The 18,954-nt window shown below is 33.2% G+C and overlaps 1 protein-coding gene across 1 annotated transcript in view; it reads left to right on the forward strand.

The window, feature by feature from the left end:
* The first annotated feature begins 8,874 nt into the window (after window positions 1–8,874).
* LOC149540519 (putative serine/threonine-protein kinase At1g54610) overlaps window positions 8,875–18,954 on the forward strand; it is a 54,442-nt gene continuing 44,362 nt past the window's right edge. Inside the window, exons 1-2 of the mRNA XM_089801604.1 lie at window positions 8,875–10,119; window positions 13,893–14,177. Of these exons, the coding sequence (XP_089657730.1) occupies window positions 9,682–10,119; window positions 13,893–14,177 (723 nt within the window). The 5' untranslated portion in view covers window positions 8,875–9,681. The remainder of the gene's footprint in view (window positions 10,120–13,892; window positions 14,178–18,954) is intronic.

The following is an 18,954-nucleotide window of genomic DNA, read 5'->3' on the forward strand; positions in this document are numbered from 1 at the left end:
TTATTTAAATTTTTTTTTTTTTTATATTAATTTAGTTTTTCTTTAAATATTATTTTTTCAGTTTATATAATTTATTTAGTCAATAGAATATTTGTTAGAGATGTCACTATTTTTCTTTTTCTTTTTTGTATTTCTCTTATTAATTTTTCGTAATAAATTTTTTGATAGATTTTTTTTAAAATGATTTTTTTCCATATTTGATAAATTGAATTTAATAATAAAATCTTGAAATTATTGAACATGTTTCTTAAGCAATATTCAAATTTTCTAAATATTGTAAATTTTTTAGCCGATAGGCTATTTGTGGGAACTTTGTTTCTGAAAATTGAATTTTGATGTAAAATTTGTAAGAGTGATCACAAAATTGAAAATCCTTCTTGTTAATTATTTACCGGCCAATTTTTATCTCCCTCCACTTTTAACTCTTATTTTGATATTTATTAGTTGTTATCTCCACTTTTAACTATTGTTTTTTTTTTCAATTTATTAGTTGTGATCTCCACATTAGCTCATGTTGTGATCTATTAGTTAACTTTTAATATTTAAAATTGATTTAGATTTTAGTTTTTTTTTTTTTAATATTATTTTTTAGTTTCTATAATTTATTTAGTCAATAGAATATTTATTAGACATATTTTTTTTTGTATTTCTCTTATTTATTTTTCATTATAGAGTTTTTGATGAGTTTTTTAAAATGATTCTTTTTTTCATATTTGATAAATTTAATTTAAATAAATAATATTTATTAATCTATTTAAAAGATTTTAGTAAATATTATATTATTTAAATTAAAAATTATTAATAATCTAATTTGTTCAATTGTAATTTAAATATCCACTTTTAACTATTGTTTTTCTTTTCTTATTTATTTAAAAAATAATTACTTGTGATCTCCACATTAGATTATGTTTTGTGATCTCAGTTTATTAAACTTTTGATTTTTGAAATTGATTTAGGTTTTAGTTTTTAAATTACTTTAAATTTTTTATTATTATATTATATTAGTTTTTTCTTTAAATGTTATTTTTTTAGTTTCTATAATTTATTTAGTTAATAGAATATTTGTTAGAGATGTCGTTATTTTTCTTTTTTTCTTTTTTGTATTTCTCTTATTAATTTTTCGTAATAATTTTTTTGATATATTTTTTAAAATGATTTCTTTTTCATATTTGATAAATTGAATTTAATTGTAAAATATTGAAATTATTGAACACATTTCTTAAGCAATATTCAAATTTCCTAAATATTGTAAATTTTATATCTATATTTTAATCTTCAACTTTTTTATTTTTGCATTTTCATTTAAAAAAAACTTATATTTACATTAGTTAATGTCCAATCTACATTTTTCTCTTAAAACTCATCTCTTATCGACACACTTGTTGCACATACAAAAGCATGCGACTGCTAGTATATCTATATTTTAACCTTCAACTTTTTTATTTTCATTTTAAAAAAACTTATATTTACATTATTTAATGTTCATTCTACATTTTTCTCTTAAATCTCATCTCCTATCGGTGCACGTTGCATGTACAAAAGCATGCAACTGCTAGTTAATGTTGTTATGGTTATTATTAGCTTAAAATAGTATACATGACCCACTATGAATCAAGATGTGCGTTTAAGATTATTGAAACACGATAATATTATATGACAAAAATAGATAAAATTCAAATGTCAAGTTTAAGATACGAAAAAATAATCTTGAAATTAAAAAAAAAAAACTAAAGAAGACTTTGATTTAATAGATAATGTGAAAGCTAGTGAACATTAAAGAATAAACATAGCACGTAATATAAACTTATTTTAATTTTTAAATTACAAAAAAGTCTTTATATAATTGCTAAAAGGTCTACAACAAAATATAATTCAAAAATAAAAATAAAAAATGATAAAAATAGTATAAAAAATTATTGATTTATATAATTTAAAATAAATATTTATTTACAATTTTTTGAAATTACATATTTACATACTTTTGAAAATAAAATTGTAAATTATATATATATAACTAAACAACTAAATTTAAAATGTAAAAAAATTGATTGCTTTTAATAATATAACATCACTTGACCCACCATGAATCAAGATGTGGGTTTAAGATTATTGAAACACAATAATATTATATGACAAAAATAGATAAAATTCAAATGTCAAGTTTAAGATAGGAAAAAATAATCTTGAAATTAAAAAAAATACTAAAAAAGGCTTTGATTTTTTAGATAATGTGAAAGGTAGTGTGAACATTAAAGAATAAACATAGCACATAATATAAAATTATATAATTACTAAAAGGTCTACAACAAAATATAATTAAAAATATATATAAAAAATGATGAAAATTAAAATAGTTTTTAAAATTATTGATTTATATAATTTTAAAAATAAATATTTACATTTTTTTGAAATTACATATTTACATACTTTTAAAAATAAAATTGTAAATTAAATACAATAAATAAATATATAAATTCTACTAAAAATTACTGTTTCATTTATAAGTAATTAAAATACACATTTCATTCTTGAAAACCAACAAAATTTAAAATGTAAAAAAATTGATTGTGTCAACGGGCCCTTGGTCTACTGGTGAACTTGAATGGCTCACAAAGAGCCCACCAGGGATCAAGTCTTGTTGAGTGTAAGGTCCAAAGACATCAAAAAGGGATGAGGCCGAGATCATGCCTCGGGCAAATTTGGCAGCGTGGATGCTCCTCAGTCCTTGGCTCTTAGCCAAACAGGTTTCAGGCATGCATGGGCCCGTATCGGGTACTTAAAACGTCTTTGTGGATGACCTCCATAATTTTTATTTATTTTTTTAATTGTTTTTAATAATATAACATCACTTGAGTCATAAAGAAAGAACATGTGACAAATTAATAATTGAAAAAACAATAAAATATGTCAAAATAGAAATTGGTTTTTAATTTAAATATTTTTAAAATCAAATTTTTTTTATTAGAAACATTTTTTTAATATATATGATTAGTCAATGGGCCTTTGGTTTATTGGTGAAGTTGAATGACTCAAAAAGAACCCACCAGGGATCAAGTCTTGCTGAGTGCAAGACTCCAACATCATAAGGGATAAGGCTGGGATCATGCCCTAGGTGATTTTGATGGCGTGGTGCCCCTTAATCCTTGGCTCTAAGTTGAAGAGGTTTCAGGCATGAGTGGGCTTGTATCGGGTTCCTAAAAAGTCTATGTGGTGGCCTTCGCTGGTTGGTAGCTCGTAGGCTAGGCTGCCTCGCAGGTCTAAACCCTCCATATACATATAAGATTAAAAGTGATAGCTTCTATAATGAAATGTAATTTTTCATTTCCTAATGTAATCTACAATAGTGAGAGAAAGATAACAAAATTTTATGCATTTATGATTTTTGTTTTATTGAATGTAAGATAAAAGTTTCTTTATTTTATCCAAGAATTAATAATTTGTTTTTTTAAAATTTTAAAAGAGAATATAATTTTTGTATAACAACTTTAGTATTTACCATTAAAAATTTGTAAGCTTATATTTATTCTCTTTCAACTCTAAAATACATAATATGTAAAGTTCCCAACGCACAGGTGAGGACTAGATGACTCTGATGATGTACGGTTGCAACTAGAGGTCGTACAAGGAAGCCAAAGAGGGCCGTACGGTAGTAGTAGAGGCACAGTACGGTAGAAGTAGAGGCACTGTACAATAACAAATGATAGGTTGTATGGTGGTAGCTGAAGGGGTTGTACGGTTGAAATGAATAGATAATATGGTGGGAAGGATAGTCCGTACGAGTGTGAGGGAAACAATAGGTCGTACGGTGTGGCTGATGTAATCCACTAGAGGGCCGTATGGCTATGGCAACGCTAATTGGAAAGAGACTGTGTGTTTTGGTGAGGGGTCTATAGAGGTTAATGCCTTAAAGGCCATACAGTTAAGAGACTAGGCCATATGTTGGCCGTGCAGTCAGTTATAATTGTGTAATAGAGGAAAAACAAGGATGTCGTACAGTAAGGTATTATTTTTGAAGCATAGAAAATCAACAACACAAACCAATTTATAGATCCAAATTTATCAAACATAATTAAGTAGAACATCAATATCCTTCGATTAATATTTGCCAAAAGATGGTACTCCAATTTGCTAGATTCAAGTAAAGTAGTACATGCAACAATGGAATAGGGTGAGGGTTGATTCCCACCGAAACCACAATAAGCCAAATAGGGAAGATCTTTCACTTCCGAAATGGCAAACAATAGAGAAACCTGAAAAGGAGTTTGTAGTATAAAGAGATAATCCAGAATGCATACCTACTACTACCTACAAGTTGTGCTTAAATACCCTTCGGATAAACATCCCAAGGGTTTAGAAAAATAGCTGACAGCCAACACCTACAGAACAATTAAATAAAAAATAGGTCCGAGATATACTAAATCAATTGAAACCCCTAAATACAAACATTAATAACTTGGGCCCAAATTAATTAAAATTGGGAACATTATAAATCCTCGCCACCCAAAAATTGCTTGTCCTCAAGCAATTCACAAGTCCAAGATCCAAAACCGTGCATTGACGGGGATAGCCATATTTTCTAGAAACTCCATGCTTCTTCATAATCACACGATCATGATTGAATTCAACTGAGGTTAGTAGACCACCATCAAGATTTTGATGCACCACTTTGATATAAATGTTGTCGTATCCTGAGTCACCGGGATCCCAAGGATGCCAATCATAACATATATCGATGTCATCATGTTCATCAATTTCTTCAGGTATGATCATACACACAGACGTCAATGTTGGTAAAAACCCAACAATTTCACCTGTAGATAAAACCTTGGCAGTACACAGAACCTCGGTTGAAGCCTTGATGATGGATAGAACCTCGATAACGAGCAATGTCTTGATGGCGACAAATGTAGGTCTTGCAACTAATGCAGCCACAAAGATAGACACATAATGATAATAGACACAACCATGATGCTGTCGATGGATACAACTACAACAACGAATACACTCTTGATGACAGATACAGACTTGACATCAGTGATGGACACGAGGTTGATAGATGTAACAACGGTGACAAACATGATGACAAACTTGGCAATAGACACGGCTGTAGTGATGACAATGGACGCAATGAAACACCCATGATGACAACGACAGTGTTGGACATGGCAACAAACATAATGACAATGATGGATATCGTGAACGGTGACAACAATGGACACAATGATGGTGACAAACACAAACTCGATGACGCACATAGACTTGGTGTCAGTGATAGACATGAAAATGACAAATATGAACTTGACAAGGGACACAAACTTGTAATCGATGATGGACACGACAGTAATGGACATGAACTCGATGATGAACATAGACTCGGTGTTAGTAACAGATGCGACGGTGATGAATACGAGGGATAGGAACATGACATCAGTAATGGACATGACGATAATAGACACGATGATGACAAACATGACAATAGTGACAGATACAAACTTGATGAGGGACACAAACTCGACATCGATGATGGACACGATGGTAATGGACACGAACTTGGACACGAACTCGGTGATAGACACGATGGTGACAAATATGAACTTGACGAGGGACACAAACTTGACATTCATGACATACATGACGGTGATGGATATGACGATAGTGACAAACATGACGATGATGAACACGATGGTGACAGACACAATGATGGTGACATACATACAACTTCAGCAACATACAAGACCACGATGATGGACATAGCTTCGATGATAGACATAGAGCCTCAGTAATAGGCACAAAGCCTCGGCAACAGGCACAACTTCTATGATGGACACAACTTCGGTAACTAATGCAACTTCTTGAACAGATAGTGCATTGGTGACAAGCACAACCTTGGGCACAACTTGATCCGTCCATTTCTTCACAAGATCCATGCAAGCAACCTCTTCATTTCTTTGGTGTTCTCCCCATGTTGGTGTAGTAGAAAGATTTAGCAAATCCTCTTGGACTAGCCCTGTAATCATGCCTTCATTCTCCTCATGTATAACATCACCCTTATCAATGTCATCCATTTTCTCCAACTTGTGCAAATGAGATATTAGTTTTTCTTCACAATGCTTGAAAACATTACTGACCAATCTATATGTTGTTATAGAAGGGATACATTCAAGATTATGAACAACCCATAACATAGATGTGATGGGTTGGGACATCTCATCCATCTCTTTAATGCACAAAATCATAAGACTCTCCATAGCAACTAAAATCTTAGTATCATGATCTTCCTTGATGGTGACTAAGAAGTGATGAAACATATCATGGACCAAATTTTGCAATTCAAGATCTAAGAGAAGGTTACTTACTTTGACATTTGCACAATTCTCCAATATTGTAGATCTCCTACCAAAAGGGTCACTATTGAAGTCATTAAGACTCTGAAAGCTGTCAACTATCAATTGCAATATCTCTATCATGGTGTTATCATCATACAATGCTTTAGGAGCTGAAATTCTCAAGATCTCACTAAGACATGCTGCAACTGCCAATCTTTTATCCTTGTCATGGTGTCTCAAAAGCTTGGTTTGACTTAAGGCCTCCTTAATTAGTGAGAGGATTCTCTGTATAAATCTTGGAGGTAATTGGTTCACCTGACACAAACAAACTTCCAATATATCTAATGGAGGATCAATACCCTCGCTAAGTTCTTTGCCAATCTTTTGTAGTGCTTTCAACCACCACTCTCCATCGCTGTCTGGTGCCATAGTGTGATCCCAATACCAAAATTTCTCAATCATCCCAGCAGGTTGGCAAGATCACTAGCTTTGATACCACTATAAAGTTCCCAATGCACAGGTGAGGACTAGACGAATCTGATGATGTATGGTTGCAACCAGAGGTCGTACAAAGAAGCCAAAGAGGGTCGTATAGTAGTAGTAGAAGCATTGTATGGTAGAAGTAGAGGCACAATACAATAACGAATGATAGGCCATATGATGGTAGCTGAAGGGGCTATATGGTTGAAATGAACAGATCGTATGGTGGCAAGGACAATTTGTACGGGTGTGAGGGAAACAACAAGCCGTACGGTGTGGCAGATGCAATCCACTAGAGGGCCGTACAGGTAGGGTGACGCCAACTAGAAAGAGACTATGTGTTTGGGTGAGGGGTGTACAAAGGTTAATGCCTGAAAGACCATATAGTCAGGAGACTAGGCCACAGGTTGGCCGTACGGTCAGTTATAATTGTGCAATAGAGGAAAAACAAGGATGCTGCATAGTAACATATTGTTCCTGAAGCATAGAAAATCAACAACACAAACCAACTTATAGATCCAAATTTATCAGACATAATTAAGTAGAACATCAATATCCTTCGATTAATATTTGCTAAAGATGGTGCTCCAATTTGCTAGATCCGAGTGAAGTAGTACATGCAACAACGAAATAGGGTGAGGGTTGATTCCCACAGAAACCACAATAAGCCAAATAGAGAAGATCTTTCACTTCCAAAATGGCGAACAACAAAGAACCCTGAACATGAATTCGCAATACAAAGAGATAATCCATTATGCATACCTACTACTACCTACAAGCCATGCTTAAATACCCTTCAGATAAACATCTTGAAGATTTACAAAAATAACTGACGACCAACACCTACGAAACAATTAAATAAAAAATAGGTCCGAGATATACTAAATCAATCGGAACCCTTAAATACAAACATTAATAACTTGGGCCCAAATTAATTAAAATTGGAAACATTACATAATAAGGAAAAACTTAAATGCAATTTCTAATTATATTTATATCTTCCTAAACATCATTCAAAATTATTTTATTGCATAACAAGCTAACATTGTAAGAAAAATAAATAAAAATTGTAAGTCTTATTTTAGTTCACAATAACAATATTCAAGCTTTATTGAAATTTAATCAAAGTATTGAAATCCAATCTACAAAGTCACTTCAGCTCATTCTCATGGATAACATAAATTAAAATAGGTGGGTGACAAGCTACAATCTCCATCAGCAACAAAGCAATTTCATTAACTACACAAATTATTTTAAAAAAAAAACTTCAAATAATTTGTCAAATACTATACAAATCTAACTTATATATCTTGGATGGTATTATAGGGCAAAATTGAAAGTATCAAGAATATAAAAGAAAACAACATAAGAAAAAGTCATTCAAGAATCTAATGCAAATTGTAAAACCTGTAAAACATTTTATAAAAATATGAGAACCTAGAAAAATTAGAAACTCTTGAGAAAAAAGAAATATTAGAAACTTTAATGATAAAATGAAAATATGAGAAGAATAATGTTAATTTTTTAGAAACTTCTAAGAAAATATTTTTAATCAGAAAAGTAATCTGAAAAATTGAAAAAATGAAGAGTCTTACAACATTTCAATAAAGCAAAGCTCCCACATAAAACCTATCGACTTAAATTATCCATAATTTCAACCTACTATAAATTAAAAATTAAAACATTTGGATAATAAAAATATAGTTAGAAAGAATGAGAATTCCAATTCCAAACATTTGGATAAGAAAAATATAGTTAGAAAGAGTGAGAATTCCAACTAGTAAGTAGGTAGGCAGTCAAAAATGCAACACCCAAAAACCTGTACGCCAAAAAAAGCCCTTGAAAAGTAATCGCACACTCTTTACGGGACACGATAAAACAGCGCACTGTTTAAGCGTCGTCCAATGAGGACCGCGTAACCTGTCCTCACGTCCAGTCTAAAACCCCTAACGAGAATCTCGGCAAAATAACGTCGACGTGGCAGTATGATTGAGACAGAGGACCCCTTTGACCAAATCTCTGTTAATCACTGCAATTTAAATAGGCGTTTTAGTTTTAAATAATAATTACGTGAACTGTTGTCATCATTATTATTATTCCCCGCTCTATGCTCCAAATTTTCAACGACGCCACAATTGGAACGTAGATAGACAAATTAGAGCGCGCTGCCGTGTTGGAAGAGCCAAGCGGAGGTCGTAGGGTCGAGCCCGGCGAAAGGAACAGCATCACTTGATCCTCCGCACTGTCAAATGCACGCTCCCAACGACGAGATCGTGGATTTTTGGAAGCTTCCGCAGTTTCTCGCTGTGTTGTGATTTCATTGCACACGAACAAATCTAGATCAATTTTTTTTCCACGGAAAAAAACGAAAGATTTCAAGGCGTGGCGTGTAGTGAGTGCATCAGTAGCTTAGAAAAATACTACGAGGTCTGTTTTTCTTGTTATTATTTTTTGGGTTTTGGTTTTTTTAAATGAAGGGGAGACTGGACCGTAGAATGGGAGCAGGGCGTGGAAGTAATTCGGGGTTAAGGAGGGAAGAAGAACGTAGGGTTTGAGGATTTTAGGGTTTGGAGATCGGAATTTGTGGTCTCTTAGAAATGCTCCTGGACTAGGTTTTCAAAATAATGGAACGAGATGCTCTTGTTAACTGTTGACCAGACTAAAAGCCTTCAAAGTCAAAGCAACGCGTGAGGTAAAATTGGAGTGCACGACGAGTGTACAAAGGCAGCGTGGTCAAATTTGTAGGCTTAGAGGTTTGCTTCACGGGGTGGACGTTGATTGATTCTTAGCAGAATTTACCTTCTGCAGCTGCGAGTATAGGAACGCAGAATGAAATTTCGAGGTAGCGTAAATGGCCTGACGCTATAGATGAGGGATGGGGTGCATATTTGCGAAGCAGCCAGCTCCCGCTGAAGCCCCTTCGACAGGGTATTATAATTCTGCAAGTTCGCCTCCTCCCAAGGAAAGTATTTCTGCCTCTTATTTGTCGTCTGGAAGAAAGCCTAATGTTTCTGTAACAAGGATAGAAAAAGGTACTGCCGACGAGGTCTCTAATGGAGTGGAAGAAGTGAAGGAGGTGATCAAGGTGAAGAGCAAGCACAATGGGAATGGTCATGGGAGTGCAGGTGGTGAGACGCATGGGACTCGAGAGAGGAAGAGAGAGAAGCCAAATCCGAGATTGAGCAATCCACCTAAGCATATTCATGGAGAGCAGGTTGCAGCAGGGTGGCCTGCCTGGCTGTCAGCAGTGGCGGGAGAAGCAATCAAAGGGTGGACTCCACGCCGGGCTGATACATTTGAAAAGCTTGATAAGGTGAATACAAGTCTTCTTATACCCTCATCTGGATGCTGGGGCATAATTTGGTGTCATAGGTTTGCAGCAAAAATTTGCTTGATTTGGTTCACCGAATCCTCTAATTTCATGTATGTTTATGCATAGAGTCCACAGGTGTGGTTTTTAGCTAAAATCCTGCGTAATGCCTTTTATCTGCACCCAACTAGTTGGATGCGGATATATCTTACCTGGAAGCAGTAGTTTGTACAATTCCAACAATTTATCATGCTGCCTGAATTTTGAATGTAGGCTTCATTAAAAAAAGTCGAATTCTGCTACCACTTGAGTTCATTACACTTTACTTATCTTAGAATGTTTCATAATTCTATGTTCCGTCTGAAATTGCTTGTGGGAATTAGTATAAGCCTATTATTTATGCAAATTTCTCGTGTCTTTTTTTGCCATTTGAAACTTAAGCTTCAGCCTTAATTTCAATTTTGAGATTTCATTTTGAAAACTAGTATAATACTGCTGGGAAGATTTTGAAAACTACGTGGCTAATCTTTTCCAATGGTGTTAATTTCAAATCTGCTTTTGTATAGTGTCCAAAAATTGTTAGAGAAAAAATAGTGTTCTAAAAAAATGCAGGTAATTCTTCTTGTTAAACGTTAAGATCAAATCTGGCAAACATTTTTGGTAAATTTTAGAAAAAAGTAGTCACTGTAGATCTTTTCCAATGGTGTTAATTTCAAATCTGCTTTTGTATAGTGTCCAAAAATTGTTAGAGAAAAAATAGTGTTCTAAAAAAATGCAGGTAATTCTTCTTGTTAAACGTTAAGATCAAATCTGGCAAACATTTTTGGTAAATTTTAGAAAAAAGTAGTCACTGTAGTTTTATAGATGTTGGGTGGATATGAAGGGATTGTTGATGAAAGCTTTTTTCACTTTTCTGTTCCATTTTCTCTTTGCCAAATTTTTAAAGGTTTTTCAGTTCTCCAATACCCTTTGACCTTAATATTAAATTTGTTTTAAATATGGCAGAACTGGAGTACTTCCTATCCCATTGTTCATCCCAAATGTTCAGGTTAGACTGTGGAAGTCCTTGACATGATGATTGATGCTATTTAATGTCTTTTGGTCAGTTTCTTGCATCTTAACATCCTTATCACCGTCACCTGATACACTGAGTGCCAAGGAAATGGGGACCATTCACTCTCATGGCTGATTTCAATTTTGCCTTGGTAGAACTAAATTACTCAGCCATTCAAATGATCTATATCAACATTAAATATAGAAAAGCTGACTGCTGATGTTAGGTCATTATAATGGTTCGTTAATTTTCTTGATGACCGATCATCGCTGAACCCAAAAGAAGTTTCAAATTAGCCTTCTTGGCACTGAAATATCGCTTTATACCATTGTCTCAGGATTTGGATAAGTTTTAGTTAACCTGCTGATGTTAACAGATTGTCTGTGATCTAATAAGCTTTTGTATCTGGCTGTGCTACTTATATAGATTTTATCTTCACAATATGTTTGGTTCAGTCATTTATAACTCCTCATAAGTTTGCATGCCATTGAAAATCATCAGGATATGGATTAACATCATTCTAATGCTGGTGCAAATACATTTGATCATGGCGTAGGCAGTTGTTATATTAACTTCTATTAATGATTATAAATTATATCATTTAGGATGTTTTGATATTTTATTATGTTAAGTTTGTTATTTTAAAGCATAGGGGTGCTATAGGGCCAACTCTGGAAATCTTTTGCCCAGTCACTTTTCTGAGTTTTCTCACACTATTTATTCACAATTTGTATAACTGGGCAAAAAGAATTCAATATGTAGAATAGAAATTGTTTAATGTCAAAAGCTAACATATGAACAAGGGGATGATCTATGTACTATGCCATGAGCAATTAAAATAAAATGTAGAAGTGCAATTAATTCAAAATGTTTAGTTGAGTGTGCCTTTTCAATGATCCAAACATCTTACTCTTTCTTGATGTCAAAGGTGTTGTCATCATCTGTGGTGCACATGCAGTGCTGTGCCCAGTAATGCATTGAAAATAAATAATTCTGGCAAAGCAAGATTGTTTCATCCATGTCAGAAAATGGAAGTCTACTCAAATTCATCACTTTTGCATCTTTGGCACCCATATTTACTCTTCTTTCTTCCTAAAAAATTTTCATCTTAGAAGTGAAACATTTTCCAAAATTTTAGGCATGCAATAATTCACAAAATGTTTAGGGAGATTGATAGCTTTTCTAGAATTGATTTGTTCCCCAACAGTTTAGTGCCAAGGGGTTAGCCATACTTAACTTTTTCCTTGCAGTGTGTTCAAATATTCTCGAATCCTCGAAAGATTAATCAATTTAAGTAGTTCTTTTGTTCAAGAAATTTGCTTGCCCTACCAATAAAATTTGTTTTTGCACTTTGTGACAGGAATTCACAATGTAGCACTTGCCAGTAAGTATGATATCAAAATCCCACTTACATGCTGCCATTTGCCTGTTTCAAATTTCGAAATGATTTCACCCAGTATACCAGTTTCTTTCATATCCAGTTCCACAGGCAGCCATGCACAAATGGGGAAGGGTAAAGGATGTTTATAGGTCACTGCCAAGCTAAATGCCATTTTGGTGTATGAGACTTCTCTTGTTGTAATTGATAAAAGGGACTCTTTCCAGTTGTATTATATATTGTTCAAATTTAATGCTCCTGGCATTTCAACATTATGACCAAGTTGAGAGAACTGAGCGCTGCCAATCCATCTAACTTGGCATCAAAATTTTGTAGCCCTGGGGTTTTGTCACCATGATCAAGTTTAGGAGTGAAACCCATCTTTCCTAACCACCTACATCCATAGTACAGAGTCTTAAAAGTGATATGGATCTTGTACTTTGTTTTCAGCTATGGGCTCAGACTTTTTAAGGTATTCCCAGTCTTTACCAATTTTTCCACAAGACAAGATCGATAGATTGGGAAGCTTCATTCCTAGAGGGATTAAAATAGGGATATGGGTTCTATTAGAAACCAAGGTTGAATGGATATGGAGTGAACCCCAAATCAAAAATACTTTTCACGAGCCTTCAAATGATGCTCCTTATTCATAAGACTATCCCTTATAAGATGCACAGACAATGCCTTTTCATATTATCTAAAGGCCCATGCCATACATAGAGAGGACGGGGAGATGATTTAAGTATGGCTGTAGCAGAAGCCGTGCATAATACTTGCAGATGTCAAAGGTATGCTGCACATAGAAGAGACTGTAAAACATTCCATAGGCAGGAGTGGAGCTGGAGATTACCGTTGCAGATTCCTTATCTCAGTTTCAGATAAGTAAGATTCACTGAGAATTCCAAGTATCACTGCCAAAAATTGTCATGGACATGAAGCTAAGTCTTATCATGATGCCAGGATGCTATACCATAATCTGAGATCTTAGCATGATGAATCATGAAAGACAATCCACACCCCTTTCGTTCTGGAAGACTAGAATATGGCTATGCCTGTATTGGTTTCAATACTCTTTGATTTTCTGTTTCATTAAATGTTATACATTTAGAGAGTGTATGTTTATAGCTGGCTTGCTAACAGTTAGTTGAAAGCAGAAATTTCATGGCCATGGAGATGTATACCTTCTTATTGGAATTATGAGCTAACATAGTTTCGAAAGCTTACTCTGCTGATCTGATCATGTTGAGACAGGTCCTATTTTATTTTTGATATAGGTTGCTATCAAATATGACTTGTGATTCATATGTCAGTTTTCAAGTATCTAATAATTATTTTTTACTACAGATTGGACAAGGCACATATAGCAATGTTTATAAAGCTCGGGATATTGTTTCTGGAAAAATTGTTGCTCTAAAGAAGGTTCGCTTTGACAATTTGGAACCCGAGAGTGTAAAGTTTATGGCTAGGGAGATTTTGGTATTACGACGCCTTGATCATCCTAATGTAGTGAAGCTGGAGGGGTTGGTAACTTCAAGAATGTCTTGTAGTTTGTATCTTGTATTTGAGTACATGGAGCATGATCTTGCAGGTCTTGCAGCTTCTCCTGGAATCAATTTTACTGAGCCACAGGTTAGTGTGTGGTCTCCCTTTCTCTCGGTTTCTTGTCCTTGTTGCTTTTACACTTTTGAACTAGATATGCCTGTGTCCTATTTTTCATTGGAGAGGCTGTGTAAAGAGTGTTTCTTTTCAAGATTGTCAGATATCTCTCAAATGTATTGGAGGCTGGAATAGTAGAAGTTAAAATATAAGCTTTACATCACAGGTAGAAGGGATTTTAAATTTTTCCTTTAGTCTAACATTCTCATCGGTGCTGACAGGTTAGGGAGTAGTAGTTCTGTTTATTCATCACCAAGCCTTGTGCATGTTTTAAAGTTTTTAATAAAGGAAATAAATTAAATCTTTATTTGTAATCTAAAGTCCATGACTATATATGGTCACACAAGGCAATCTGTGTTTTTCTGAAGTTCCTTGGAGACTTTACAGGTTATGATTTTGGACAAGCTAGATTAGCTCCATGTCCTTACCAATGTATGAAAATAGTGTATATTTCATGCAAATTTTCTGGATTGTACAGTTATCTGGGCAACAAACTCATTTGCATTATTTTGGAGTTGTCTTCTTGGGAATTTATTTTTAATGGGCATATTTTCTGAGTTATTTGTCTTGTCTTCTAGTTTTTCAGAATATTCAATCATGGTTTTTGCAAACATATAGGACAAATGTCTCATATTCTTGGCAATTTATTTTGAATGGGCATATTTTCTGAGTTATTTGCCTTGTTTTCTAGTTTTTCAGAATGCTTTCCTATTCAACCATGGTTTGTGGCTGTGCCAAGATATAGGATAAATGTCCCTCAAAAACTTCGGCATAATTATGCTAACGTTGGCTGAAATCGAAGTGCAACTATGGTTGCAATAGGTAGTAATTGTTGTTTCTTCTTCAAAAGTATCCATTTGTATTTCAAAAAGACTATTGGGCGGTAGTTCTGCTGAGCTATTGGTTTTAGTCTTTAACATACTCTGTCTAGCACACATGCAAACGTTGGTCCATATGGTCTTGATTTACCTACTTATTTTTCATTTTAGGAAGGAATATGAAATTTTGGTCTGATCTTGTTGCAGAGATGGTTGGTTGTGTGACAATGAACAGGCTTCCTGTTGATACATATCTTATTTATCTGAACAGTCACAAGAGTATCCATTTGTATTTCAAAAAGGCACTTAAAGAATAGCCCTTAAGAGCTATTAGTAGAGAGGTGTATCTCCCTTTGCCAAGCTCTGTATGTGCCTCACTTTTTAAATTTTTTTTAAATTTCTTCTAACAGCTAAGATCTTCCCCAAATAATCCATGTTGTGATCTGGATTTTCCTGCGAAGTTTTTGAGGTTTATTCAACTGTTTTCCAGCTTAGGGAAATGTCCAATTGCACATTGCAGTTGTTTTCTACATTACATGTGGGCGTTGAGTTCCTAATGTAAATGGGTGGAATGAGTTGTTATTCTTAGTTGTTTCTTTCGAGATCATTGAGCCATCAATCTTGGATACTTCCCCCACCAAATTTACTGTAAATGTGGGCGTGTCATAAAGTGCCTACTATTTTGTGAGACATATAAACAATCCTATGCTAGATTAGGGCTTGACATAAGACATTATTGTGGCATAGGTACAGTATGCTGGTATTACAATTTTTAGAGTGGGTCTTGGTGGAGGGGATAGGAGGGGGGAGGTGTACATTTTGGTATATATATATAGTATTAAAATTTAATATATAATATATATTATATACAGTATCAATAATTCATTATTAAACTATTGGCAACATATGTAACATTTATTATATGTGCAGAATTGATAGTATACGTTTCTGAATTTGTATGAGTACATTTAATGTAAGCTATACAGAAATAATATAAAATCATAAATATGTACCTGTCTCAGCCTAAGAAATTATATAAACTTATGCTATATTAAATTTATCTTTAAATGTGTTATATAATAATAAATATTGAAAAAATCGAATGAGGACCGACTTACGTGTAGAATATGGATAAAAATACCTTTCAGAACCCTTTGACACAGATACCATCAAACATGACATTCTTAAAAAAAATGCATATATGACAAGCAAATAGTAAATTTGAATAATTAAACTTCAATCAATATAATACTAGTTAATATATATTTAACAAATATTGATTTAACTAATAAACTAAGCTTAATTAACAATATGCTTCATTAATAATAATTGTAAGATTAGTGGGCAAGAGCCTACAACACAATGGTAAATTGTGAGCCTCTCATCTGGGAGATCTTGGGTTCGAGTCTACTTGAGCTTAACACATAATAATAATAATTAATCTTAACAATTAATAATAATAAAAATAATAAATACTCTAGGCTTTCAACCCAATACTTATCAAAAATAAATAAAAAATGTAAGATTAGTAATTATAAAAAACAATTTTAGATTTAATAAGATTTTAAGAAAAACAAATGATATTAAAAAAAATAATAGTAAAGCTATCTAAATATTAATTAGAATTATTGAAATCAATTTTAGGGCATCTCTTTGGTAACTTCAGTCTTTCTGTTGTTTCCCTACTTTCTAATGAGCAGGTAATCAATCATGTTATCAATTATTTCAGTTCCCATTGACTATCTTGCATTATGTGTAAAGTTTGTATGTAGCATAATGTTAAATACAATTTTGAGAGTGATGAAACGTTTTTATGGGCGAGATTGTACTACAACAATGTTTTGAGGGGGAAAAAACCTGCACAAATCATGTTTGCAGGTTGATATGTTTGGGATTCTGTTCAGAATTGACATGTTGTTGGAGTGAGCTGGATTTGACAGAAAAGGAATGATGGAATTCATAGGTGATTCGAATTATGATCCATTTTCATGATGTCTTGTATGTAGAATTGGCTGCTGATTCAGAAGCATTGTATAAAACTTTAAAATATTTGTTTCTTGTTTTAACCCTTGGCAGATTTGGGTCTGATCAAGCCTGGATACGAACCTGGTTTCAGTTTGCAAGGGAGTTTGTCTAGGGTTTCAAAAAAACCAAGGTTACCGGGAGATGGGGAGGCTTGGAGGTCTTCGGTACTGGTACTAGTACCGGTATGACTATTTTAAAAAAAATAGGAGACCGGGTGTACTTGGAGACGACAACTTTTTTCAATAGTTTGAAGAGTAATAGTAAATACAAAATAGTAAAACTGTAAAACTAAAAGACTAAAGTAAACACTAATAGTAATGTCACATTAATGTAGAGTCAACAGTTCAAAACTCACACAATCACATTAATATATTACATAGTCATATCTGATTTCTGAATATTGAATACGATCATCATCATATCAGTTTAATAATCGCTGAGATTATCATTACATATTCAAATTTTAAATTAAAAAGTATATAGTTTGATGCTAAATCCTTGATATGCAAACAAAAATGAAAAAACTTGGTACTGTAAACAAAAATCAGGAATCTATCTAGTATCTAGTATGATGATGATAATTATTGCTGGTCGGGTTGGATTCTGGAATAAAAATTAAATAAATTAAAAGTGCTTTTAATATTTTTAAAGCTATAAAATAAAACTTTAAAATGATTTAAATGATTAAATCATAAGAACATTAAAATGAGGGCCAAAAGACAAAAAATTATTATATATATTTTAAATCTATTTTTTAATCAGGAGACTCTGGGGAGACTTAACTTTTTGGATTCAGAGACTTGGAGACTCCAGGAGACATTGTCATGAAGTCTCCAACCTTTTTTGAGGTCTATGGAGATGCAAAAAGTCTCCGACACGTGTCTCCTAGGGGGGTGTGTCTCCTGGGAGGGGTGGGTAGGGGGACGAGTCTCCCTGTAACATTGAAAAAAACTCAATGGGTTCATCAGGGGTGAACCTATCACTAATTCTGTGATGTTTTCTGCTGTTGCTGCAATAAATCTGCTACTTTAATTCTCTGAATCACATTTAAAATATTTGAAAATTCTCTTGGTTTTTGTTGTTTGCCATTTGTTTGCCCCGCATTTTTCTATTTCCATGGGTTTGGAAATATTATGGTGTCCATAACATGTAGCTGATTTTTTCAGGAAAGTTTCTGTTGGCATGATTTTTTGGAGTGAGCACTTGGGTGAAAAAGTAGTTTTTGGTCTGATTTCTGATAAATAACAAACTTTTGGTAACATTTGATCCTATTGCTTAAATAAACAATAAATATTAAATAGTGACAAAAAAATTGTGAATCACAATGAAATGTTATATTGTGATTCACATTATAATCATGTTTGCTGAATGTGACATGGGTATATGGTAGCATCTAATTGTTATGCGCTTTAATGTGGTCCTGAAATATTGTGGCATTGGTGTATGTCAATGATGGTTTTAAACTGGCACGAAATCACTGTCTACACTGGTGGTGGGGGACTACAGATTTCAAATTTTCCGATATGTATATAGTTAAAGGATTGGTAAATTAGATAAATTAAAGAAGTTACAAATATTAGTTGTGATTATAAGTTATCATTAATAGTAATAGTAAATAGTTGTGTAAATTAATTATAAAATTAAACAATATATTACCCATTTGAACAATTATAGTTATGCAAATCAATAACACTTTTTTGAAGAATGATTCTAATTTTGTTGAAATCCCCCTTGGAAAACAATGAATGCCAAGCTAAATGTATGACCTGCTATAAATATCTCTTTAAATAAATGTTGGCTTCTTAACCAGAGGAGCATGTAGCCCAAGATGCAAATTATATCCTTTAACTAATGCCACCTTGTTTTCCTGCTTGGGAAAATTTCAGACAGTAATTCTAAATTGTGAA

The sequence above is a fragment of the Cupressus sempervirens genome, chromosome 9 (genome assembly GCF_028749045.1).
Source record: "Cupressus sempervirens isolate cs-2001-9-10 chromosome 9, ASM2874904v1, whole genome shotgun sequence".
In the NCBI taxonomy this organism is placed as follows: Eukaryota; Viridiplantae; Streptophyta; class Pinopsida; order Cupressales; family Cupressaceae; genus Cupressus; species Cupressus sempervirens.